The 27,163-nt window shown below is 40.1% G+C and overlaps 1 protein-coding gene across 5 annotated transcripts in view; it reads left to right on the top strand.

Annotated features, from left to right (window-relative positions):
- CCDC148 (coiled-coil domain containing 148) overlaps nucleotides 1-27,163 on the top strand; it is a 370,013-nt gene that overhangs the window by 240,572 nt on the left and 102,278 nt on the right. For all 5 annotated transcript variants that reach the window (XR_014830487.1, XR_014830488.1, XR_014830489.1 and 2 more), the window contains 2 exons: nucleotides 21,554-21,671; nucleotides 23,730-23,870. Coding sequence is in view for 2 of the 5 variants with exons in the window: in XM_021076459.2 (XP_020932118.1) it covers nucleotides 21,554-21,671; nucleotides 23,730-23,870 (259 nt within the window). In the remaining 3 variants the exon portion in view is untranslated. The remainder of the gene's footprint in view (nucleotides 1-21,553; nucleotides 21,672-23,729; nucleotides 23,871-27,163) is intronic.

The raw sequence follows: 27,163 nt of genomic DNA, 5'->3' as shown, positions 1-27,163 counted from the left end.
TGGCTTGGATGGCGCTTTTGAAGAAAAGTGGGGAATACATCCAGAAACTTGGGTGTCTTGTGTAGAAGACAGAAGGGGATGAGTGTGGAGGTGGTATCTCCACCTATCTTCCTGCTAATACTGGCAGCTTTGGAAGCAAAGCAAACATAAAAAATTCTCAGGATGTGCCATATATGATTTTTTAAAAATAGTTTCCTAGGTGGTTTATGACCAGAAAAATGGGCTCTGAGCTAGGGACAAAGGATACTTCTCAAAAATGGTGAAAATATTTTTTACAAGAGTTTAAAAATCCTAAAAGGGATCAGTGGTTCAGAGTATTATCCTAAATTTTAAGAGAAAAGGCAGAAATTCACAGAAAACCGGAGAAAACTCTTGGGGGGTATATGAGTATTACATGATGATGAATTGATTCCCAAGTGTATGTCTGGAGGACTGATAATTATAGTGAGGAAATTAGGACCATAAACTTTGAGGTCAAGATGCTGGATGTGTCTTCATGTGAAATTGTCAGACATAAGAGGCACATTCAATGTAGAAGTCAATGGTATAAGCCAATGAATGTATTAAGGAAAATGGAAAAAACAGGGGCTATAGACAATGTCAAAGAGTATGTGGAGAGTGGGAAAAGCATAATATATGTACCTCAAGATATGGAGAATAATCCAGTAAAACCCATGAACTGGAAATAGAGCAGATCATCTCTCCTACCTCGGTTCATATCTGGGCTTCAATGGCTAGAAGCTGGAGAGGGAGTGTCTTCCATGTTCCCATGAAAAGCAATGGAGAAAACTGATCTCAGGTGAGACAGAGTGTATAGTAGCACGTGCAGTGCTATCAAAGTGAGTTTAGGAGTAACAAGCAGGTGATGGAACATACACAAGTGTCAGGAGCCTGTGGCAGGAATTTTTTAAAAAGCTGATGAGCAGGAAGAGGATGGGATTCTGGAAGGAGAACAACATCACAGTCAGAAGAGGCTAAGCCCATAGGCCCATCTAAAGGGAAACATCCATTGGGCGTTAGGCAAAGCCTTTGAAAGTATGACAAGCACAGGCAGAAACAGGAAGACATTAAGCAGTATTCAAAAGCCTCATCACAAGAACAATTTTCTACCTTCTAGATGCTCGGTTTTCTACTGTGCAACAGGCACCGATCCCTGCAAAGCAGGGTTTCCAAACTTTAAAGAGCAAAAATATCATCTGGTGGGTTATGTGAAAATATAGATCCCGGAATCCTACCACCAGCAATTCTAGAGGAGGTCCAGGAAGCTGCATTTAAAAAATAAGCACTATTGAAGATTCCAAGGCAGTTGGTTTCCAACCACTTTCTGAGAAATGCAGCAGTGTAATTAATTCAGGGATCCAGCTGTCAAGACAGGTCTGGAAACACACTGTTCCACAGGCCCAGAGTTTTAGCATTCCCACCTGGTGAGCAAATGCTGACTCCTGTGAGAGGCAAGTTCATGGCTCAGCTGTGACAATTTGTTGCCGTTGCTTAGAAACATCTACTCCTTTTACTTGGTTCTGTATCTTCTTTGATTTTTAATGTGGCTGTTTTCCCATGGGTTTAATATTATATGTCACTTCAAATCTTGTTTGGAAACAGGTAGGGTATAGATCCTAATTAAATTAAAAAATGCTGATGCTCTCTCTTGTATAATCAGAAGTGGAGTGAGTAATGCTCTTTAGACATTAGTTTGGATGCTAGTTAAATAGTAGTTTATTTTTTAATTTTATAGCATTTCTATCCCAAACCCCCAACGCATGTCCCCACCCCTAACCTGTCTCATTTGGAAACCACAAGTTTTTCAAAGTCTGTGAGTCAGTATCTGTTCTGCAAAGAAGTTCATTGTGTTCTCAAAAAGTGATTTTTAAATACTGGTGCTTTACATAAAAAAAAAAAAGAGTTAAATAATGCCATTTGCAGCAACATGGATGCAACTAGAGATTATCATACTAGAGTGAAGTAAGTCAGAAAAAAAAGGACAAATACCATATGATATCCCTTCTATATGGAATCTAAAATATGATACGAATGAACCTATCTACAAAAAAGAAAGAGATACACAGTTGTGGAGAACAGACTCGTGGTTGCCAAAGGGGATGGGAGAGGGAGTGGGATGGACTGGGAGTTTGGGGTTAGTAGATGCGAACTATTACATTTAGAATGGATAAGCAGTGAGGTCCTACTGTATAGCACAGGAGCTATATCCAATCTCCCGGGTTAAACCATGATTGAAGTTAATATAAGAAAAGGAATATATTCTGTGGGTTGTCTTTTCATCTTTTTAATGGTTTCCTTTGCTGAGCAAAAAAGCTTTTGAATTTAATTAGATCCCATTGTTTTATTTGCATCTTTATGGAGTTCCCTTCGTGGTGCAGTGGTTAACGAATCCGACTAGGAACCGTGTGGTTGCGGGTTTGGTCCCTGCCCTTGCTCAGTGGGTTAACGATCCAGCGTTGCCGTGAGCTGTGGTGTAGGTTGCAGATGCAGCTCGGATCCTGCGTTGCTGTGGCTCTGGCGTAGGCCGGAGGCTACAGCTCCGATTCGACCCCTAGCCTGGGAACCTCCATATGCCGTGAGAGCGGCCTGAGAAATGGCAAAAAGACAAAAAAAAAAAAAAAAAAAAAAAAAAAAGCTAGTATTTTCATCTTTATTATTATTCTAGGAGGTGGATCAAACAAGATGTTGCTGTGATTTATGTCTTAGAGTGTTCCTCCTATGTTTTCCTTTAGGAGTTTTATAGTATCTGACCTTATATTTAGATCTTTAATCCATTTTGAGTTTATTTTTGGGTATGGTGTTAGATAGTGTTCCGATTTCATTATTTTACATGTAGCTTTCCAGTTTTCCCAGCACCATTTACTGAAGAGACTATCTTTCTTCTACTGTATGTTCTCGCCTCTTTTCTCATAAATTAGTTGACCATAGGTGCTTGGGTTTATTTCTGGCTTTCTATCCTTTCACATTGATCTATATTTCTGTTTTTGTGCCAGTACCATATTGTTTTGATAACTATAGCTTTGTAGTATAGTCTGAAGTCAGGGAGCTTGATTCGTCCATTTCCATTTTTCTTTTTCAGTATTGCTTTTGGCTATTCACAGTCTCTTGTGTTTCCATACAAGTTTTAAAATATTCTGTTATAATTCTGTGAAGAATGCCTTTGGTAATGTGGTAGGGATTGCATTGAATCTGTAGATTGCCTTGGGTAGTATAGTCATTTTGACAATATTGATTCTTCCAGTCCAAGAGCGTGGTATATCTTTCCATCTGTTTGTGTTGTCTTTGATTTTTTTCATCAACATCTTATAGTTTTCAGAGTTCAAGTCTTTCATTTCTTTAGATATGTTCATTCCTAGGTATTTTATTCTTTTTGATGCATTGGTAAATGGGATGGTTTCTTGATTTCTCTCTCTGATGTTCAGTTGTCAGTATATAGAAATACAATCAATTTCTGTGTACTAATTTTGTATCTTGCAATTTTACCAAATTCGTTGATGAGTTCTAATAGTTTTCTAGGGGTTTTCTAGGTATAGTATGTCATCTGCAAACAGTAATAGTTTTACTTCTTTTCAAGTTTGGATTCCTTGTATTCTTTTTCTTCTCTGATTACCATGGCCAGAACTTCCAAAACTATGTTGAATAATAATGGTGAAAGTGGACATCCTGTCTTGTTCCCGATCTTAGTGGGAATGTTTTCAATTTTTCACCATTGAGAATAATGTTAGCTGTGGGTTTTTCACATATGGCTTTTATTATGTTGAGGTAGGTTCCATATATGCCCACTCTCTGGAGAGTTTTTATCAGAAATGGGTGTTTAATTTTGTCAGAAGCCTTAAACCCACAGAATGGGAGAAAATCTTTGCAAATAATGCAACAGCCATGGGCCTAATCTCCAAAATGTACAAATAACTCATCCAAAATCAACAGCAAAAAAACAAACAATCCAATGGAAAAATGGGCAGAAGACCTAAATAGACATTTCTCCAAAGAAGATATACAGATGGCCAGCAGGCACATGAAAAAATGCTCAACATCACTAATTATTAGAGAAATGCAAATCAAAACCATTTTGGTACCACCTCACACCTGTCAGAATGGCCATTATTAACAAGTCAACAAATAAAAAATGCTGTGGGAGAAAAGGAACCCTCCTACACTGTTGGTGGGAATGTAAACTGGTACAGCCACTATAGAAAACATTATGGAGGTACCTCAGAAAAATAAATATAGAACTATGATATGATCCAGCATTCCCACTCCTATGATATATCCAGACAAAACTTTCACTGAAAAAGAAACATGCACCCCTGTGTTCATTGCAGCACTATTCACAATAGCCAAGACATGGAAACAACTTAAATGTCCATCGACAGATGACTGGATTAAGATGTGGTACATATATACAGTGGAATAGTACTCATTCATAAAAAAGGCAAACTAATGCCATTTGTAGCAACATGGATAGAATTAAGATTCTCATACTAAGTAAGCCTGAAAGAAAAAGATAAATACCATATAACATCATTTATTTGTGGAATTTGAAATACGACACAGATGATCCTATCTACAAAACAGAAACATCATAGCCAAGGACAGCAGACTTATGGTTCCCAGGGGGAATAGGGGAGGGAGGATGTATGGGCAGTTTGGGGTTTGGGGATGCAAACTGCTATATTTGGGATAGATGGGCAATGGTGCCCTACTGTACAGCACAGGGAACTGTGTGTAATCGGGTCACTTTGGTGTATAACAGAAATTGAAGAAACATTATAAACCAACTATGCTTTAATAAAAAAATTAACAAAAAAGAAAAGGAGTATTTATATGTATGACTAGATCACTTTACTGTACAGCAGAAACTGACACAACATTGTAAATTAACTTACTTTAATTTTTTAAATTTTATAAATAAAGAGGTTTTAAGGAAAAAAAATAGCACTTCATATATACACCAAAGAAGAGTATATATATATATATATATAGTCATAAATATTTGAGTATATGAAGACTTTATAGGAATAATTGTTCATATACTCAAATATTTATGACATTTTATCAATTGAAGGGGTAGGGTTCAAAAGTTTCCATCAAATACACCTAAGAGAATATACCACTTTGTCAAAATATTGTGGCTCTTTTATACTTTGTAGCTCTTCCAAATCCCACAAACAGAGAGAGGATTATCAGTACTATCTGAGTGTGTGTGGGCTTGAAATCTCTAAATGTTTCTAAAGAACCAAGCTTTTTGATGCTTAAAAAAAATACTAGGAGCTTTTGGTGCAAGTTAATCCCTATGATCTGTCAGAGTATTGCACCACAAACCATAACTTCTCAGGCATCCATGGTAATGGATGTAACTGATTTTATGTTGGATTAGGCTCAGGTAGGGTCTTCCTGTGGCCTATATGTAGCATTCGACCTCTTTGCAGAAAGACTTGTCTCTATCTGCAATTATGTCATGTTCTGCCTATGAACATTTTGGAATGGAACAATCCAAGCAAGATTTTATACTTGAACCAAAGAACATGTATAAGAGAAATGTTGGCTGTGCCTGGCTAAGGTGATAAAATTATTTTCAAAACTAAGGATCCAGGCAGAAGACAGATTTATTGATGTGACAGTCTTCAGGAAAACCAGAGACATGATCTCAGAAAGATGTATATTCAAAAGGCGGCCTCAGGGAATATTCTTGTCTCTTGAAATAATGGGGAATCTGGCAGAGAGGAGCTGTGCCATCTGGGAGAGGACAATAAAGATTAAAATTTAGAGTCACTTGGAGAGAAAAATGTGAGTTGCCTTTCATATATGTGACAAAGTTGGCTATATCTCTAAGACATTAGAATTGTGTAGACACTCAGCTTATAGCTTTTAGAGAAAATAAAAGAGCCTTCTTTTGCTATTCAAGCCATTGGATTGCCCAGTAGCTTGGGTTAGAGTAATAATCTACTTTGAGGAGCAAGATTCATGCCCCTTTTGTCATTTTAATGTGGACTAAGTGGATTTTCCTGCAGGTTTACTGTTTGGGGGTCAGGTTATTTTCTGATTTCAATTACCATGAAGTTCTTGGAACTGGAGCAAACTCTTCTTCCTAAGAAGCCTCTCGAGTTGTTGCTTTGCCCTCTGTGCAAAATGTGAACACACATGAGACACAACAATCTTTCTGTGTCCCTGTTAGCTGTCTAGATAGACCAGCACTTGGCCATTGCAACATTTATTAACATGCAGTTTCATAAAAGTTAATTATCTGTTATGTTTACCAACTTACTTAGGAAACTCTGCCCTATGTCTCTTAGCCCATCCATCCTTTCCCCAGATGTTCCCCAAGTTTGGGATTTAGTTGTAATTCTGATCTACTGTTAAATTGTATGAATTGTGCAATTTTTGAAAACCTGCTTTATTATGCTTCTCTTGCCCATGACCCTTCTCTAGGAATTTCTCCATTTCCTTTGAAAAGCTTCCAAAGAGAAGTCCCACAGAATATGGATATGGACACCTTTAATTTAATGTAGGAAAGGAAAATACTGGGCTTTTGGAGATTTATTTCTGCCAATACCTAAATAATGCTGTTGAGAAAATGTCTCTTTTAAAAAGGGGGCTGTGAGTCAGTAACCAAGGTTTTATTTGTAATTTTATCTGGATCTCTTTCCAGCTTATTGTTTTATCTTTTCCAATAAAGTTGGCTCCCTTGCAATTTAGTCAATAATACAATTCTCAACTTTGTTAATCTGCTTGGGCTCTGGAGAAAACCATCCCTCTCCCCACCCCCCACCCCCACCTCCCTTCTAGTAATAGCCTTTCTAGAATATCAGCTTTGGCCTCTCACCTAAGAAAACTGCAGCTGGGCAGCAGAGCTCATCAAGACTCACTGGGGACGGGAGTCTCCTGCCCCCAGCTCTCACTTGTCGGGATTGTAGGGTGCACGGCTTTGTGGAGGTGTCTGTCTCTAAAGGACAAAGGAACAAAGAGTCCAGAGCACACTCCTGAAGCCGGAATACTAAGACAGAAAAGACTGCTGGGAGAGGGGAGCCCTGGCAGGAAGTCACTGGAGAAGTGAGTTGAAACCTGAAGGGGGAAATTTCCCGTGCAGCAGGAGTAAATTAGCATTTGAAGAAGCGGAGGAAAAGAGGCTCTAGAAAAGTCATGCCCCAAACTAAACATATTTTTTGTTGTTGTTGTTTTTTATTTTGGGGGGGCTGTGCCCATGGCATGTGGAAGTTCCTGGGCCAGGGATGGAGCCACACCACAGATAGACCAGAGCTTCTGCAGTTACAATGCTGGGTTCCTAACCCACTGTACCACAAGAGAAATCCTCATTTTTTCTTTAAAGTATACTTAAAATGCCTAACCAAAAAGTTTTGGTAAAGAAAATCTTTTATAATGTTTGTATGGCGAGGAGGTTGGGGGGGTTGCAGATGAGTTACTTTAAAAAAAAAAAAAGTTGAAGGGAAAAGGAACCAAACCCCCAGTGGTATTTATGAAAGTAACCTTTCTGCTACACTGATTTTTTTTCTAACCTCAAATGTTAAAGAGGCTGTTTGTGAAGCCTCTTTGCTGATCTTTTCCTAGGCTGAAAGAAAATCAGGGTTTACTTCATTGCCGTGGGTGGCTGAATCACTATAAAAATCTTTGGTCTTTTTGATGTTTGCTGTCTACAGAAGTTCTGAGAGACCTGGGAAGGAAGAAAGAGAATGTAAAAGGGATTTTTCAAACAGTATTAGAGAAGGCAAGTTTTATTAATCTTATTTACTTAAATCATTTGTTTGAGGGAGAGGACTGTGGTTTCTTTTGTTGTCTCAATGCCTTTTCATCATGACTCCTGAAGAAGAGAAGCCATCATAATAATAAAGGTATCTGTCTCTGGAAGAATGAGGACCAATAAAAATCAGGAGTTAAAAAGAGATAAAACCAGAGTGAAATATTATGATTTGATAACACAGTGGTAAATTTTATTAGTGTGGTTGTTCAAAGTTCCACACCAACACAACAGTTTCAGTATTTGTGATTCTGAAAACACTCTTATTGAAATTAGGGTTGTCAGAAATATTGTGTATCTTCTAAGAATTTTTCAGAGGATAAAAAAAGCTCCAGTAAAACTAATTACCTATGCTAAGGTTATTTTCTTACCTTTAAATCATTTCTTTTTCTTTACAAACTGAAGTGGGAAGGATTTAAAGAGGGCTTCTAATATAGTGAGGTAAACCCTTAACGTGAGTTCCCTTCTTATATAACAGATAAAATGATTATGTAGGATCTTAAAGATGTTTAAAGTGTGGCACATATTAATTGTGATGTTAAAATACCATAAACCATTTTTCATCTCCCATAAACCATTTGTGAGTTAAAGAGTCACTGTGAAAATTACCCAATTAGTGGCGAATGACAGATGTCTTTTCTTGGTGAACTCATATGATGACAAGTAGCAAGCTCTTATATGTATTAAAACATCCAGATATAGGCTCTGCTCTTGTCTACTTGATAGGTGAATTTCCAATTGCTCTGAGCTTTTCCTGTGTTTTTCAGATCATGATTTTTACACATTCATGTGTGTGGCACTTAATATGTATACGCTGAAAAAATGAGTATAAGGAGGCAATTAGGCAAATAAATGCCAATCTCCCTGGGTAGTTTTTTAAATTTGAGTTCATAATAAATAATTCCTGGAAGCCCACATGCCATCCTTCCCTGTGCTGCCCCTCCAAAATCACAGTACCAGCAAGTCTTCTTCATGGATATTATTTGAGTTAGCCTTTTAGTGGCTCCTGATTGCCCAAAGAAACTAGATACCCACTTTGTTATCCAATAATTCAGCTTCACTTTCACTCCTCAAATGATTAAATATCTTACAGAGGAATAGCTACTGACTAATTAGACAGGCTTAGTGGAGAAACATATATTCAATTTATTCTTAAATTTTTATTTTGTCAACTCCTATGTCCTGTTATTTACCTACAACTTAGGAAATTCAATTGGGTGCTTTCCATAGCTTTAAAAGTTCATTCACCATTCATTCTGTCTTTCTTGTGTTGGTGCATGCCATTCTGGTTTAGGCCCTTTGCTAGTTCTTGGGAAGACAAAGGCGGTTAAGACATAGGCAGTGTACTCGGGGAAATACAGTCTAACAGAAGCAATATGCTAAGATAAATAACTATAATGCAAACCAATAAGTGTACATGTGTTAATGCCCACTAGTTCATATACTTGCGTATCCATACTTGTTCATGGAAAAGCAAGTAATATTTCCTAAACTGGGTACTATTGAAAAAAGTTTATACTATCAGATAATTTGGGGAAATTGGCATACTAAGCCCTTCTTTTGGAGATTCATAAAGCTTACCACTATATCACAGTAACTATTTCATTTCACTTTGTTTCTCTTAGTTTTTCCCAAACTTACTAGATCATCCAGCACATTCTTCATGGCACACAACCTGTGAGCTATTAACATTCCATGGGCCATCAGTTTGGGAAATGAACTGATTATCCCTTGGAACAGCTCTGTATATGCTTTCCTGCTATAGAGAGTAAAAAAGATAAGTTCTTCCCTTATCAATAGAAGATATATTTATTAGTCAGGATTCCTCAGAAGCAACTGAGAGAAAACTCACCCCAACTAGCTTAGGCAGAAAAAAGAATGGATTAATTCATGTGAATAGGAGCCCAGGAGCGGGTCTTGCCTTAGGAACTGCAGTGGCTTTTTCAGTTTCCTCTCACTCTCTTTCTGGTTTTTTACTCTGTATCTGTTTGTGCATTGAAATGGACTTCCTCATGTGTCTGGGCTGGAGGGGAGAGGGGTGGGAGAAAAGGGAGGCATGGCTATAAGCAGCTCCAAGGTTAATCATATCATTCCAGTTTAGTGACCTCAGAGAGAAGAGAAAGCTTTTCTTCTTTAATATCCATATATAAATCCCCAGGGAAGGATTCTGATTGGCTCAGCTGAATTCATGTGCTCACTGAGGGCCAATCACTGTAGCCATATTTGTAATGTACTACTGTTAACCACATGTGGTCCCATGTAAACCTCAATACCAGGAAAGATGGGGGGGGGGGTTCTCTGATTAAAGGCTTCAACAGAACTGCATGGGAGTTCCTGTTGTGGCTCAGCAGTTTAAGGATTTGACATTGTTTCTTTGAGGATGGGGGTTTGATCCCTGGACTTGCTCAGTGGATTGGGGATCCTGTGTTGCTGCAAGCTGCAGCATAGGTCACAGATGTGGCTTGGATCCAGTGTTGCCATGGCTGTGGAATAGGCTGCAGCTTTGGCTCTCTAACTTGACTCTTAGCCTGGGAACTTCCATATGCTACAAGTGTGGCCATAAAAACAAAAACAAAAATCAGAACTACATGGAATGGGAGTTCCCGTTGTGGCGCAGTGGTTAACAAATCCGACTAGGAACCATGAGGTTGCGGGTTCGATCCCTGCCCTTGCTCAGTGGGTTAACGATCCGGCGTTGCCGTGAGCTGTGGTGTAGGTTGCAGACGCGGCTCGGATCCTGCGTTGCTGTGGCTCTGGCGTAGGCCGGTGGCTACAGCTCCGATTCAACCCCTAGCCTGGGAACCTCCATATGCCGCGGGAGCGGCCCAAGAAATAGCAACAACAACAACAACAACAACAACAAAAAAGACAAAAAAAAAAAAAAAAAAAAAGAACTACATGGAATGAAGAGAGGCAGTTTGAAGGGGATTGATGTTACTAGGCTGATACTAGAGTGTAAAAAACAACAGATATCTAACACATTATGGTCTAATTATTAAAATCTAGATTTGGCCATAATAGGCAGTTGCCCTATACAATTACTATCAGAAAGCAGGGATTAAAAAAAAAAAAAAAAAAAAAAAAAACAGCTCTTCTAATATTAGAGTCATTATTTTTAGAAGATATCTCCTAAACTTATATAACGGCTTATAGCTAATAATCCAAATGTTGTGCCTCCAGTCAGTTATTTAAGAACATAAAAGATTTTCTTGGCTCCAAGAAGTTGTATTGCTCAAACTTATACATTCTATGATTTTTAGGTAGCCGAAGTGACTAATTGTACCATAGATATTTCAGGCTAAAATTGTTGCAGCCATGTTATAAGGTATTAAACATTGGGAACTTAATTCTCTGTCTTTGGGTTAAAGTCAACCCAATATAACTGACTAGGCAGAATCTTGGCCCTGTCCATGGTACCCTTGGTACCATGGTGGCTCATTTCTAAGAGGATGTCAGGAGGAATTACAGATGTCTCCTTAGGTGTGTGTCATCAGCTTTGTTCCTAAGTCTTCGCAAAAGGATGTCAACACAATACCAAGCTCAGATGCCCATTAAAGCAGAAGCTCTGCATTTAATTATCTCTGTAATACAGTTACATTTGAGGGATTTATCTGAGACCCATCTTGAAATTACATAGAGGAAAAAATAAAGGATCAAAGGATTTGGGGCTTTGAAGGAGGTGGAGGCTGCAACTATTCATGCCTTGATTGTAACTGAAGTCATATTTCCCAGACAATGTTTTTAAATTGTGAAAAAAGGATTTGTATTGGAACCTTGGGTGGACAGATGAAAAGGAGACAATAAAAGAAAAGGAGGAAGGAGTTCCCGTCGTGGCGCAGTGGTTAACGAATCCGACTAGGAACCATGAGGTTGCAAGTTCGGTCCCTGTCCTTGTTCAGTGGGTTAATGATCCGGCGTTGCCGTGAGCTGTGGTGTAGGTTGCAGATGCGGCTCGGATCCCGCGTTGCTGTGGCTCTGGCGTAGGCCGGTGGCTACAGCTCCGATTGGACCCCTAGCCTGGGAACCTCCATATGCCGCGGGAGCGGCCCAAGAAAAATGGCTAAAAGACAACAAAAAAAAAAAAAAAAAAGAAAGAAAAGGAGGAAAAGCAGTGAGAGGAAGGATGTGCATTTCATGAAGGAGGTGGTCATCAGTACAAGGCATTGTGGACAGGTCAAGTCCAAGAAACTCTAAAAGAATTTGGAGACACTGGGGAGAGCAGTTTCCCCAGAGTGGAAAAGTCAGAGGCCAGACTTCAGGAAATTTTGAATGAAATAAGAAGCAAAGAACTAGAGACAGAAAGTATGGCTTCTTCATTTAAGACATTTTGCAGTGAAGGGGGAGAGGGGATGGTAGCTAAAAAAAGAGAGTGGAGAGATACATGCTTTCCCCATTTAAAGATGTTTGTACACAGAAGAAAAAGAACCACTGAGGTGAGAGAGAGAGAGACTGAAGAATAGGAAAAGAAGAGATTCACTTCTAGAGCAAGATCCTAAAGACGATTAGGTTTATGGGATGACTAGGTTTGGGTTTAAAGAACAAAGTATGAATAGAGGTGAGTCTTGACAAGACTGGAAGTGGACAGAGCATGGTGGGGAAAGTGAAGGTTTATGGCTTTTTCAGTAAACCAGGAGGTGAGGTTCTCTGCTAAGAGGGAGAATGTATAGCAGCTGAGGCTAAATAAAATCATTCTAGGAGTTCCCTGGTGGCACAGTGGGTTAAGGACCTGGCATTGCCACTGCTGTGGTGCAGGTTTGATCTCTGGCCTGGGAACATCTGCATACCATGGGCATGGCCAAAAAATCATTCTGGAGGAGTTTTAAATGTCCAAGTAAGGGTCAAACCTCACAAATATGTAATAAATTCAATAAAGAATTTGGGCTAGAAATTGGCAGTGCAGATGTGGAAAGAAAAGAAGACAATAAAAGATACTAGTGACAATGCCTTTGAAGAGGTAGGACCATTGATTCAAAGCTGGAGAGAGAATTCAGTAAAATCTAGTTGTGTCTCATGGCCTGAGAGAAGAGGAAGATATAGAATGACAGGAAACTTCATGAGGGAAGATCAAGTCTGGCACAAAGTTCATAGTTAATAAGTATTTTAAAGAAATGGAGAGCCTGATAAGCTCAAGTAGTAGTAGGTATTCTGAATAAGGTTAAATGAATAAGAACATAAAAAAGGGTTGAAGTTTGAAGGCAATCCACTCCTAAAGTTATACAGCATGCAACATTTATCGGTATATGTGGAGTCTGAACAGAATCCCTCAGTGTAAAATTTTGGCAGGGAAATGGTGTTCCTACACCAGGTTCATTTTGCCTGACAGCAGCAAGGCAAAATGCTGAGAAGCCAAAGGTTTGCAGCAAAGAGAGTGTTTATTAGCAAAGCAGCCAAGTAAGGAGACAGGAGAACAAGTCTCAAACCCTCCTCCCCAAAGGCGAAGGGCTCCGTGTATTTGTGGGATAAAGAACTAAGCAGCAGGGCGGTCCGAGATGTAGGGACCCTGTGGGTGTGGGGAAAGCCGCTTGGAAAAAGTGCAGTAATCATCATTCTGCTCAGGCTACAAGTCTCTGCACATTCAAAAATGGAAGTCTTAGAGGGATCTGAGGGTGGAGTTTTCAGTGCTTTGATATCAATGCTCACCTAGCAGATACTCCTGAATGCCGAGTTGGAGGGTCGGTGATCCTATGCAGTAACCAGCTCCGCTTGAACTAGACACACCTGACTTCCAGTTCCTGGAAAACAGCTTGGGCAAACATGTTATTGTTAAGGCTCCAAGCAGCTTGGAGAACATGCAGTTCTTAAAATGACCTTGATTAGTGAAGGCAAGTGAAATGGATTTGAGTAATGCTTCCCCACAGTTTCAGTAGTTCTAGGTGATGCCAAGCTCCAAGTTTGGTCTGAGCAGTGGGCTGCTGAAGCAGGAGAGAAGAGAATGCTATTGGGAATCAAAGGACTATAAGGGCAGAGTTTTGAATAACCCTCAGTAAGAGCAGTGACCTGACACTGCAACAGAGAAGCCTGCTCCAGTGGAGGAAGTTTTTTTTTTTTTTTTTTATCACTTTGTTTAGACTTGCTTGTCCAAAGTGATTAAAAAGGAAAAAGACACAAGCTTTTGTTATTGCTTTCAATTCTCCATAGACAGTGCATCTTTTATTTCCTATATCCTACTTGAAATGCTACTGGAAAGGAGTATTCTAGAGAAATTTTGAGACTATATGAGGATATAAAAGGATCATTGAAAACTAGGTGGAAGGGGTTAAGAATGGGTCAGAAAGAGGGGGATAAATGTGGCAGAAATGTCTTTCTGCACTAACTTGGGGAAAGGACTAAAATGATATATGCAGGATTCTTTCAGTAACCCTCTCCTCACATCTTGTCCCATATTCAGCTCTGAATTCCCAGATTTAAGTCCTTGCTTCACAGCTGTTTAGATCTCTGCATTTCCAACTCAAATGAACTCAGATGGCTAAGTTGGAACTGATTACAACCAACAGGAAAATGCGTATCACTCTCATTTATAGGTTTTCATTTCTAGGACGAAAAATATCTACCCCCTGGAGCTGCAACAACTATTCCCAGGGAAAGTGGCTCATAGCTCCTTTTTAAGGCTGAAATGCTTTCAAGTTATTCCTATGATTTTATTGAATAGACCTTTAAATATTATCAGGAGCCTGAGGCTTTTGAAGGTCATCAGGATACATCAGTGTTTTGTCCACTGGAGGGAAAGAAAGAGGTACAGTAACAGTCAATGTTGCAACTGCCCATCAGGAACATTGACCCAAGCCTGGGAGGACCACTGTCAGTGGAAGAACTTGTCATATGTGTGTTAGGGCCACTGGGGTGGGGTCGAGTGGAAAGATTCTGCTCTTGAATGTCAATAGCATGAAAACAGGAACTTCAAGTTTGGATCAGTCCAAGACAGGTAAGTGTAATGTTTAGCACAGGCAAAAGAAATAAGAAGACCTATCTGATAGTAATTTGTACCTGATTTTGTCTCACTAATAGTAGGCAGGTAGAGTCTCTAAATATCTTTGCTGTGGTTCTCAAAGTGTAGTCCCTCCCATACCAGTGGAATCGGCATCACCTGGAACCTTCTTAGAGATGCAGATTTTCAAGCACCACCTCTCTGTTAGTGAGTCAGAAACTCTGGAGATGATCAAGCAATCTGAGCTCGAACAAGCCCTTGAGGTGATTCTGATATTAGTGCAAATTAGGCACCCTTGGGGCCAGGTTGCACTTCAGACCAGGCTGCCCAGTAGAATTATCTGGGGAACTATTAACAAAATAACAATGCTTGAGCCCCTGCACCAGATTATGACATAATTAGTGTGGTGTGAGGCCCTGGTACCAGAAGTTTTTATAAGTTCCTGTGATTCTAATGACTGTTGTAGTTGAGAACCATCACTCTGTAACAATATAAAAAGGAACTCTCTAATTTAGGATTTTGTGATAAATTCAAAAATAACTTATTAAAACAATTTTACATGTTTTACTAGGATGTTAATTTAGGCATGCTTATATAGAACAAACCACAAATAATGTAAGATTTAAGGGGGTGCGAAAACCTTGTTTGGTTTTTATTTTTCACTATTGAATCCTGAGCACTCGAGGCAGTGCTTGGCATATAGTAGGTGCTCAGATAACTCTATGTGGATGAACTAAATGAATCAATTAAAGAATAGAGTCCAATAGGAACTCGCCTTTACACCCCACAAAGGAACCAGTAGACGCTCTGAGCTGGAAGAATAGTCTCTGTTTGAGGCTGGCGTGGGTTCATCTCCTGGTTCTGCGGGTTCTCTGTGAATCCTCTTTGTTCTTGTCCCATGCTGATCTGTACCAGGATGTCACTGCCTTGTATCAGGATTCACATTATATTGGCAGAAACTGGTCTCTTCTTATGCCCTTAGCTAAGACCCCACGGAGTTGAGTCTTGCTGCCCATGCCATTTCCCTTCTTGTCTCTTTCTTAGCTTCTCCACCTCCTTTCCCTCAGCCCTCCACCTTTGGACAGGTGCTGCCACCTGGCTTGCTTACGTTTTGATCCGCACACTGTTCTCTGCTGGAGTCCCCTAGAGCTAATTGGGCAGGGGCGGGGGTGGGGAGGTTCTCTTTTCTTGGTGGGAAGAACAGCTTTCTGAGTAGGCTTTAAGCCAAAACTAGATTTCCCAGCAGGCAGAAACAAGTTCACTATGATGCTGCCACTGAAACCCCTCTGGCAATAGCACCTCCAGCATGTGCCTGTTTAAAATCATTCTTGTTCAATGTTGAGTTTAAGCCTCAAAATGAAGTAGCAAATTTGTTTAGAAACTGCCTTTAATTCAGCAGGGCAAATCACTTCCCTGAAACATTTTTTGTAGGAATTCTGTAGCAGTTAGAGTAACGTAATTAAGATGTGTGGTTAATACTGTTTTATTTACTGCTTAAGCTTAAAAAAAAAAAAAAAGTTGTAGAACCTTCCACTATCGGCAATTATTCAGAAGTCTTTTTTCCTCTCTCAGTTGTTATAGCTTCTTTTTAGTCTGAGGTTACCTGTATAGGAGGGAGGTCACGATTTTGTACTTAATATTTTGCCCAGTCCTTATGAAGTTTCACCAAAGCAAAGGGAGGCTGTTACTGAAGTCATGGCATTTCCAAACCATGTGCATTTGTGTATACATGTCCCCTCAGAGTGGAATACACACATAAAAAGTCTCCAAAACGATACATAAATTCTCTTTTCTGCATGAAAGCTTCTTGTCCCTTCAACTACACTCAGGCCCTGAGGCTTAAACAAAATTCTTTTCAGATTATTGTTAGTGCTGTGCCTGATTCTGCAGCAGCTGTTGCTTTTGAACAGTATGATGCTCCTTCTCCCCCAAGAGGACCCCAAAAGGCCTTCCCTGCAGCACTCTCAACTTCATCGACTCAGGGAGCAGAAAGCAGACTGAGAGATGAACCTAGGACTCTTGTTTGGTAATTCAGTGCACAGCTTAAAGACTGTTGAGTTTGGCCACTTCCTGACATTGACTTTCATAGCAACAGTTTAATTTGGAGAAAATCTGCTACTTCAAATGGCTAAAGGAATTTATGTGGAAAATTTTCCAAATGATTGACTTTACTGTGTTGCTATTTTCTTTCCCTATGAATATGTGAGTGTTTGGCTCTCTCCCAGGAGTTTTTCTGCATCACTTCTCCTTAGGCACAGACATTTTTCTATCCAGATTGGGAAAAGAAAGAGGCACCAAGAGTTTCCTCCTTGAAAGTGAATTATTATTTGCGTTTAAACGATAGCGTCTCTAAAAAGAAAGAATTTCAGTGTGTCTGTTCCCTTAAATTTTCTCATAGCCAGTTCTTCAGGGTAGTCAGAATCATCTTGATCATCACTTTGGAGACAATGCAGCCGTCATCAGCCCTACACTGCCTCCAGCATCGCCCTGCCTCTCTCCTCCCTATGGGCAACCCCCTAGAGAAGGGGTTGTCTCTACTCCCTTCTGCTTCCTTATCTCCTGCTAATCTTCAGCCAGCTCTCTACTGCAATTGCCAAGATCACCAATGGCTCCCTGTTATTTAGTCCAATGATTATCTTGGGTTATAACTGATCTTCTGTAGTGTGTGACGTTGCTGATCCCATTTCCTTAGCTTCTTTGCCACCATTTCTCCTCATTCTCCTACATAGTTTCCTCCCTTTCTATCCCTTTCTTAAGTTTCTTCCTTGGGTTGCAGCAGAGTGGAGAAATTAATTTCCCCCTTTTTTGAAAAGAAATTAAACTTTCTAAATACATGAATATATGTGTTCAGAAATGAAACTATGAGAACAGGTTTATTTATTTATTTTTTGCTCTTTAGGGCTGCACCACGGCATGTGGAGGTTCCCAGGCTAGGGGTCAAATCAGAGCTACAGCTGCCTGCCTATGCCACAGCCACAGCTACACAGGATTCAAGCAGCATCAGCGACCTACACCACAGCTCACAGCAACGCCAGATCCTTAATGCACTGAGCGAGGCCAGGGATCAAACCTGAAACCTCATGATTCCTAGTCAGATTCATTTCTGCTGAGCCACAATGGGAACTCCGAGAATAGGTTTTTTTTAAATCAGTGTGGATCACCCACCCTAGAACAGCACTCAGCACAGGGTGGGCACCTAATGAATGAATGAATGAATGAATGAATGAGAAAAAATTATAAATACTGAAAATATATGGAAAAAAATTGTTTCACTAGGAATGAGTGAAGGCTATCTCTCCTCTTACTCTTGTCTCTTCCTAGTTGATGTCACCTATCCCATGATCTCGATCCCTGCCATTGATAAAGACCCTTATCTATTTCTCTAGCCCAGATCTTATGACAGCCGGTCTGTGTCTAAACTAAACTTTATTCCTTCTCTTCCCTTTTTCTCTAAGTCCTCAGTTTTAGTGATGGATGCCACTGTTCACCATGCAAGACAGAGACCTTAACCTCTTCCTCTCTCTACCATAAAAAAAACCCAACAAACTATTAAGTCCTCTTTATTCTATTTTCTACATAAATTTTAAATCCATGTCTTCTCCCCAGTTCCTGCCAGCACCCCTGACCTAATTCAGGAAACCATCAACTTGCATCTGGATAATTCTCTGTAGTCTTGCCTCCTTGCAATCCCTTCTCCACATGGCAGGAATTTTCTGGTCACATTTCCCTGATCAAAGCTCTCATGCTTGCAGAGCTCCTACAGTCTGGCCTCCGTTGCCTCCCAGCCTCAGTTCTTGGCACTCCTCACCTTACATTTTTTTCATTTTCACTCATTCCAAATATTTTTCAGTTTTTCAAAAGTACCATGCTCTCCAACCTCTGGGCCTTCATATGCTTTTTTTTCCGCCTAGAACATTCTTTCTTTTACCTCCCTCTCTGATGAATTCCTGCCCCCCCCCCTTATTTCAGGTCTGCAATTCAGAGCACTTCCTATTGGATGCTCCCCTGAATGCCCCAATTCTGGCAAAGGTGCCTACCCTTTCCCATGGCCTCTGCCCCACTGTCCCATCAGAGCAAGAGTCATCCTGTGTCATAATTGCCTTGGTCATTGTATCTGCATTAGATGGTCAGTTCTATGAGGACAGGAGCACATCCTCCAGTGCTGAAATTGCAGCTCCGGTACCTAGCACAGTGCTGGATGCGGAGAGGTGTTCCAAGTTTTGTTGAATAAATGAGGGCGCCTCAAAGAAGAGCATGAGCCAACCTTCTTTACCACTCAAATGCTCAAATGCCTCACTCTCCTTTGCAATCTCTTCCTCACCAGTCGAGGTCCTCTAACTAAAACAATTCTTACTCTTCCGTAAAGTAACCCAAACTTTGTTGCAGACAAAGCAATCTCTACATCCCAAAGGATGAGGAACTTTTCAAAGGTTCTGAGAATTAACATATGGTAATTGTGGAAATCCCAGGGTGTCTTTTAATTGAACCTTCTGAGTAGTTCACTTAGCTTGTACTCAGTGCTTAAATTGAGTAGAACCTCATTAGGGAGATTGTGTCATGCCTTAGCGAAGATGGAGGGAATGAGAAATAGAGCTTTCCATGACAGGGAGGCATTGGGAAAAGGAAGAAATCTAGTCTGTGATTCTTGCATCTGTGTATCTGTACTGGCTGCTGAATTGGGAGATGGTGGGAGAACAGCCACAGCTATCAAGGGAGCTCAGGATCTTCCTTTCAAACCTCATTCTGGGTTTTGTACCCTACAAGGAGCCGCTGCCTGCTTCCCTCCTCTCCTTCCCAGAGTTGCTGCTTCAACGCCAACCCCAGAAGCAACCTGGTTTTAAAGTGTTTTCCTCCCCAGGAGCAAATCATTGAGGGAACCACATGACTAACTACCAGGCTCAGCTTCCCCATGCTTTTCTGGGCTTTTCTATCATTGCTCTCCCACTGGCTCTGTTCTCGCCACTCTGAACCCTTCCCCTCTTGGAGCTGTGACTAGGTGGGGGAATCAAGGCACCCAGGGAGCAAAACTGCAGAAGACACCCACTATTAGATGCTGAGCCTGCTGGTGAGTGTCTCCCAGACCCGCCCTCATCTTGGCTCTCCTTCGGCTCCACCTTGGCTTCCATGACTTCTGCCCTCTCCAAATCCTGGTCCTCAAGATCCAGCTTAGATGCTGCCTCCTCTGTTAAGCTCTTTCTGAAGCCTACCAGTCTTTCTTACAAACTGGCAAGTAGTCATCTCACCTTCTAATTCTCAGTGGACCTTATTTATACCTCTCTGAAGACATCGCACGCCTCGTTTAGTTCTTAGGCTTGTCTTTTGTCTCTGTTAAACCATAAACTGTTTAAGAGCAGACTTTTTCTCAGTGTGCTGTCCATGACCACCACAGAATTTGGCACACAGTAGGTATTTGTAAGTCAGTGAGGTGAGGAGAGCCATCGGGGGAGAAGAGAGGAGCATAGTGGTTCACTACATGGGGCTGGGAATGGAGTGAGGGTGGGGCGGGGGCTCTGTGGCCAGTCTGCCTGAGTTTGATCTCAGGCTCTTCCACTTACTGTGTGTGAGAACTCAGACAAGTTATAGGATCTGTCTATACCTCCATGGCTTTATCTTTAAAAAGGGGTCAATAATGGTACCCCAGGAAGTTCCTTTTTGGCCTAGTGGGTTAAGAATCTGGCATTGCCACAACCTCAGCGCAGGTCACAATAGTGGCACAGGTTTGATTCCTGGCCCAGGGAACTTCCGCATGCCATAGACACGGCCAAATAATAATAATAATAATAATAGTGCCTCAACATGGGATCAATAATGGGACCCCCATCATGTGAAGTCTAAATGAACTAAAAACAGGTAAAGCTCTTAGCACAAGACTTGGTGCATAGTGAACACCTCAGTAAATGTCAGGATCCAGAATAAAAAGGGTCTAGTGAAGAGACATCGATAGAAAATGCAGGTGGGCACACTAAGGGCAAAGCACACTTGTGACTTGATGCCATTGAGAAAGTTAATCTAAATTGCCAGTGATGGAAGCTAGAGGCAATGGCCTCCAACTCCCTCGAGAACCCAAGTGCCTACTTTTTTTGAAAAGACATTTTATCTCTGTAATTCAATAGAAGAATAGCTAGGGCAAGAGGGTAGTTAGGAAGGCTGCCCCCCAAAGGCAGCAGAGATGGGCCAAATTTAGGAGTATTAAAACAAGTATTTAAATATCTGCTGATTTTAAGGAGGATGGAAACAGAATGCTAAGGGAAAGTCATGTTTTTGCTGCCATCTACAGTCAAAATGCAATTCTCAAAGTTTCTTAACACACACTCACACACACACACACACACACACACACACACACATCCACTCAAGGCATTCACGACAAAATGAGTGACAATATAGATAATGTTTGTTTTAAATTCTAGCAATTGTGAAACTTCGGGCATATTATTGTAGTATTTTATTTACTATTCTTTGTAAAATTATGTATATCTAGTCAGTAAGAGAGTCTTTGAACAACTAAAATCATGTTAAAATTTAGAAGAGTGCTGAAAGAACAAAGAGATGGTTGTCAACCCATCTGTTGAGTTGGATTACCTGCAGCTGTGGCAGCTGACAGTTAATACAGTGATTTCAATGAAGAAAGATAAATTGGATTTTACCCCATGTTTTCCTGCCCTGTGACCTGCTATGATTGTTATTAGAATTATTATAAGTTGTATTTTATGTAAGCGTCCTTTATTGCTTTGACATGTGAAATCTGCCAAAAGTAAGTAAAAACCAAAGGACAGTGGTGTCACTTCAGAGATGCCTTCTGTCCCATCCTCCTATCCACAGAATCTGCAACATTATCCTGATGTCCCATCTTCCTTGTGTGTTCTTTTTTAAAGGGTTAAATATAGACAAGAAGTATTGGAAAAGCGTTTGATGGAGAAAAAAGAAGTGGCCCTTCAAGAAGCACTTGAAGAAGAAGAGAGAGAGAGGCGGCTGGAAGCCCTTAGGAAACAGGTGTTTTTAGTTTGGAAATTTTCATGGGCGGTTTAAAAAAAAAAGTTTCTAAGTGCTCTTAATAGAGTTATTACTAGAGCTTAGTTCATGACATCTGCTATATAAAATGTAACTTCTCCAAATTGGGACACCAACCTTCATTCCTGGGGGCAATTAGATTTATATTGAGCCATTTCCAGTTTCTTAGTATATTAAGAGAACTTTATCAGCACGTTGTAAAAAGCTGTCCCAAGATTTAAATACCTCCACATTACCTCCAGTTTAGAAGCCGAAGAGTATCCATTATAGCTGTGAGACTCTACATCCAGCCCAAGGATTTTACTTTCCTCCAAAAAACGTGGAGCTTGAGCAAGATAATCCTCTATAGGGTGGGGACCTCTGTTGCAACCTATCCCACAGTCAGCAAAGGGGTTTAAAACCACTTTTTAAAACTACTGTTTTTGTAGAGACATAAAAGCCTCCCATTTCTCTGGTTCATAAAAGTAGGCAAAAGTTTTGAGAGTATAGTTGATGGCAAAAGCAAGGATTTAAGAACTGGGGAAATGTGATAAAATAGTTTACCTTGGTAATTTTTCAGTTTTTAACCTGAAAGTGATTAGCTCAACTCACAAGCCCTAAAGTCTTCCCTGATTCCATTTCCCAGCTGAAAGGAAATGACTGTTGGGTTTTCCTTCTATGCCGGTGAGGGCAGTGTGGAATCTTGGATAAGAACTTGGCCTCTAGTATCCTTCAAACCTGGTACAACCCAGTTCTCTACTTACTGGCAGAGGAGACTTAGGTCTTGTATTTAATCACCCTAAGCTTCGTTTTCTCCTTCGAAAAATGGGAATAGTAATAATTATAGTCCTGGCCCCACAGGTTTGTAGTAAGGGGCATTAATATTTTTTTAATATTTATAGTATAAAGTCTTCTTCTACATGCTCTCAAGTTTTGCCTCATTTAATTTCTACCACAACCCTATAAAGCAGGTATTATTAATATTACTATTTTATAGAAGATGTAACAGAGGTGGCCTAAAGGTTCCCAAAGTCACATAGATAGTAAATGTCAAACTAGATTCAAATCAAAGAAATCTAGTTAAATGAGACAGTATAGAAGAAGTATAAATGCATACAATTATATCACACTTGGTAAAAAGCTTTGGTCATCTTAGATTCAACAAAATTTAAATCATTCATTAACAAATAATGACCATATCCTTCTGGGGACAAAACTTAACATCACTATTACTAAACACATTCTTGTTCAAAATGAAATTTTGATAACTACAGAATCCCTATGATTAGGATTCTTTCCATCTGTGAGCCTCTTGAGAGAGAAAATATATGTGCCCGTTGTCTGTAATCGGTGTTTAGAACTCTAGCATAAGACATTTTGGCTGGGAAACCTATAATAATTAAAGTATGTCAACCCCCCAGTTATGTCATTACAATTTCTAAATGGCATTAAAAAATGCCATTTTCTTAATGCTAATTCTTGACTTTAGGAATTCACAGGCAGGTGTTATTAATGGTGCATATAATTTACAAAATTAGTGGCTTTTTATTAGCATGCAGGTTTGAATGATTTCAATTATCATAAAAGACAAGGGCATTTGGGTTAAAATGACTCTGCAGTTCTTCAGTAGAAGGGGAAACAATGGTTTTTTAACAGTCCCTGGAAATCTAGTTGTTTGGTACAATGGAAACTCACACATATTGCTCACCAATGTCAACACACATGACTTTAACCCATAAATGATATGCTCTGGATTCATCTTAATCAGATGAAACTTTCTAGAAAGCTTTGTGGGGTTGTTGCTATAGCCATAAATAGCTAATGGTTAAAAATTAATGTTTTTTGCTTTTGTTACATCCAGGTGGTTAAATGTACAGATTTTCTATGTAAAATTTCCCTTGGCTTTGGAGCAGAAATTTTAATCTAAATTTAATCATAATGGTAATTGTATAATCTTTAATAAAATTTCTTAAGTTTAGTGGACATTAAGCATTAATAATGTTGCCCAGAAGTATCTGGCTTGTATCTTGTTCCAAGTAGCCACACTTTCTCTTCCTTTAGGTTGCTATTGTTGCTCAATTCGATCCTGTTAGAATGATGTCAGATACAATGGCATCAAAAGCGAGGATGGGTATTGGAATTGAAGAAGAATTTATTCTCCAAAAGCCACTCTTCACATTGAATACATACAATGAACAGCAGGTAATTATGAAAATTAGCACGATTGATGCAAAAGCTGTGATAATGCTAAGAACTGTAGAAGTGTGTGTTTGGTTTACAAATTATTTTCAATATTTACACTTAAATAACATGCATATTAGCATAATTTTTATTTCTATATGATAACACATAATTACTGAAAAATTCTTAATATTATAAAATAGTTCTTAGGTAACCATAGCACAAAGTATTTTATCTGAAAAGGTTATGAATCTGTCATTGAAAATTATTTTAATCTAAAAAATAATTTTATAAAATTTTACTTCCAAGTTGTGTTAATATTGTATTTTTAAATATTTATCATATTCAGAATTTGTTTAAATGAATAACATAAATTCTCTTAAAGAAACAACTGATGATACTCATAAGACAAAGTAGAGGGAAGCTTTCTGAAATTTAAAATGAACACAGACTTCTGTGGTACAGCAGGTTGAGCATCTGACAGCAGCTGGCGGGTCACTGCAGAGGCCTGAGTTGGATCCCCAGCCTGGCATGGGTCTCAGCTGCTGCTCAAATTCAATCCCTGACCTGGGAATTTCAATGTGCCACCATTGCGGCCATTTGAAAAAAAAAAAAAAAAAAAAAAAAAAAAAAAGGGGTGTTCCCACTGTGCCTCAGCAGGTTAAGAACCCGACTAGTATCCATGAGGATGTGGAGTCAATCCCTGGCCTTGATCAGTGGGTTAAGGATCTGGTGTTGCCATGAGCTGTGGTGTAGATTGCAGATGCTCCTCGGATCCCCTATAGCTGTGGCTGTGGTGTAAGCGGGCAACCACAATTCCAATTAAACTCCTAGCCCAGAAACTTCCTTTTGCCGCTGTTGTGGCCCTAAAGAAAAAAAAATGAACAGAAGATAATATATCAGAGCTAATGATAAAACTTTTGCTGTGGAAAAAGGTATTAAGAGGTCATTTAACTAATTCTAAGAACTTCTGAATCATTTAATCTGTTTCTATAACTGAGAAGGGATTTTTTTAGTCTCTTTAGACGTATGGGTGGAAGAGAAGAAGCCAGATCACATGAATGAACGGATATCACTGAAGTTATAGGAGAAAGTAATTCACTTTGCAGATCTAAGAAAAGCTCCATGCTTATTCAATTAATTTATAAAGCAGGAAACATTGTCCATTCACTCAGTGACAAATAAATTGAGTCACCTTCTACTATGTGCAGTATACTTTGCTAGGGGATAAAAAGACGAACAGTTTGGGAGTTCGTCTTTTTATGGCCGTTGTGGCTCAGTGGTTACAAACCCAACTAGGATCCATGAGGATGTGAGGTCAATCCCTGGCCTTGCTCAGTGGATCTGGGATCTGGCAATGCCATGAACTGTGAAGTGGGTCGCAGATGTGGCTGAGATCCTTCATGGCTGTGGCTGGTAGCTATAGCTCAGCCCTCAAAAAACAAAACAAAACAAAAGAAAAATTCACATATTAATTAAACAAATAGTTAGGGAGCATATACTATATCTGGCACTCAGCCAGGTACCAGGGCTGCATCTGGACCAAAACAAACTTGTTCTATTCAGAGGAAGTGAGCAGGGGAGTGGATTGGGAAGGAAGGTAGCACGCAGGAGAACAATGCCTGTAGGGTGAGATCACTCCTATAATGGGGACGAAGGACTGCATGGCAGAAGGAGGGGAGTAGATGGGCAAGCCTGAATGGGAAGTCAGAGAAAGTAGAAACAACAAAACTCTATCTTAGTTGAGGAATTTTGGCAGCAGTAACTGAATTCATTCCAAATGATTTAAGCTAAAACCAACAGCAAAAATAGATTGGGGGGTGGGTGGGCTAGGGAGAAGGATTAATTAGAAAATGCATGAGTATCTCTAGAAGCCAAAGCCAGGAGGGCAGCGGAGCTGGCAAAGAATTGAAGTCAGAAGCTGGAAAGCTTTCAGGTAGCTAAGTTGATGAAGTAAAGTTTTCACCAAGCAGAAAAGGGTGGAAAGAGGCGCTTACCAGTATGTCCTCAATGTAAGGTACATGGTAAGGGGGATGCTGGAAGATGAGACTGGAAGCATAAGTTCCGGTCAGACCAAAAAGTACAGTAGATCTTACTTGCTGAGACTTTTGACCTTTATCCTGTGAGCAGAGGTGAGACTGAACCAGGCGAATTGTATAACCAGATTTATGTTATAGCAACGTGTCCTGAATAGAAAGTTGGTGGAGGTAGGATCAGGTCCTTTTAAGATGGTGGAGCCCTCGTAGCAGTGGGGTGGAGTGGAATAGGATGGAGCAAAGGGATGAGGGGTGGGGGGCATGGAAGGCTCTGGCTAAGAGGAGGAGGGAATAATGAAAGTGAGGGTGATTCTAAACTAGGCAGCTCATGATACTGAAAAGAGCCTGCATTTTGGATTCAAATCCACATCCACTGTTTACTGGCTGTGTGAACTTGTGTAAGCTATTAACATCCCATGTCTTGTTTACTTCTTCTGTAAAATAATAATTTACAAGGTTCTTGTGAGGATTAGGATGATAAATGTCAGTTGTCTAGAATTTTGTCTGGCACCTAGTAGTAATTCAGTAAATGATCATCATTATGTGGTGCTGCCATTAACCATATAAGAATGCAGAAAGAGGAGTTCCCGTTGTGGCGCAGTGGTTAACGAATCCAACTAGGAACCATGAGGTTGCAGGTTCGGTCCCTGCCCTTGCTCAGTGGGTTAAGGATCTGGCGTTGCCGTGAGCTGTGGTGTAGGTTGCAGACGCGGCTCGGATCCCGTGTTGCTGTGGCTTTGGCGTAGCCTGGTGGCTACAGCTCTGATTCGACCCCTAGCCTGGGAACCTCCATATGCCGCGTGAGCGGCCCAAGAAATAGCTAAAAAGACAAAAAAAAAAAAAAAGAATGCAGAAAGAAAATCAGACTTAGGGGAGAGAGTATTTGTTTTGTTCATGTCAAGTTTTAGGTGAAGGTTTCTAATACATGCTTCCAAAAAACTGATCCCCCCCCGGAGAGGGGATTTGGGGGAATGGAGGTCAGCATGTGAGAGAGAGCTTCATAAATACTTGATACCTATTGGAAAATATTATGTAATGAAAATATTTTAAACCTCACAACTCTGGAGATAATCAGGGTGTCAAAACAGCACGCAGGTGGAAGAGCAGAACTCCTTGGAAGTGGATGAGAGTAACCAGGGAGACTCTTTGGGAACAAAAGAGGAGACACCTAGGTCTAAGGCTCAAATTTGCTGCTTTTCAGACACAAATCTCTGTATTATTGTTGACTTAACTGCATCGTTGTCCCTGGTCCCTGTATCTTATCATTTGCCAAGTTCT

This window comes from Sus scrofa, chromosome 15 (genome assembly GCF_054392235.1).
Source record: "Sus scrofa isolate SSC_HxYL_T2T_F1_AM1 chromosome 15, Sscrofa_HxYL_maternal_Yorkshire_Landrace_v2.0, whole genome shotgun sequence".
Taxonomy (NCBI): Eukaryota; Metazoa; Chordata; class Mammalia; order Artiodactyla; family Suidae; genus Sus; species Sus scrofa.
Note: the sequence above shows the minus strand (reverse complement) of the source record. Positions and strands in the feature narration are given on the sequence as shown.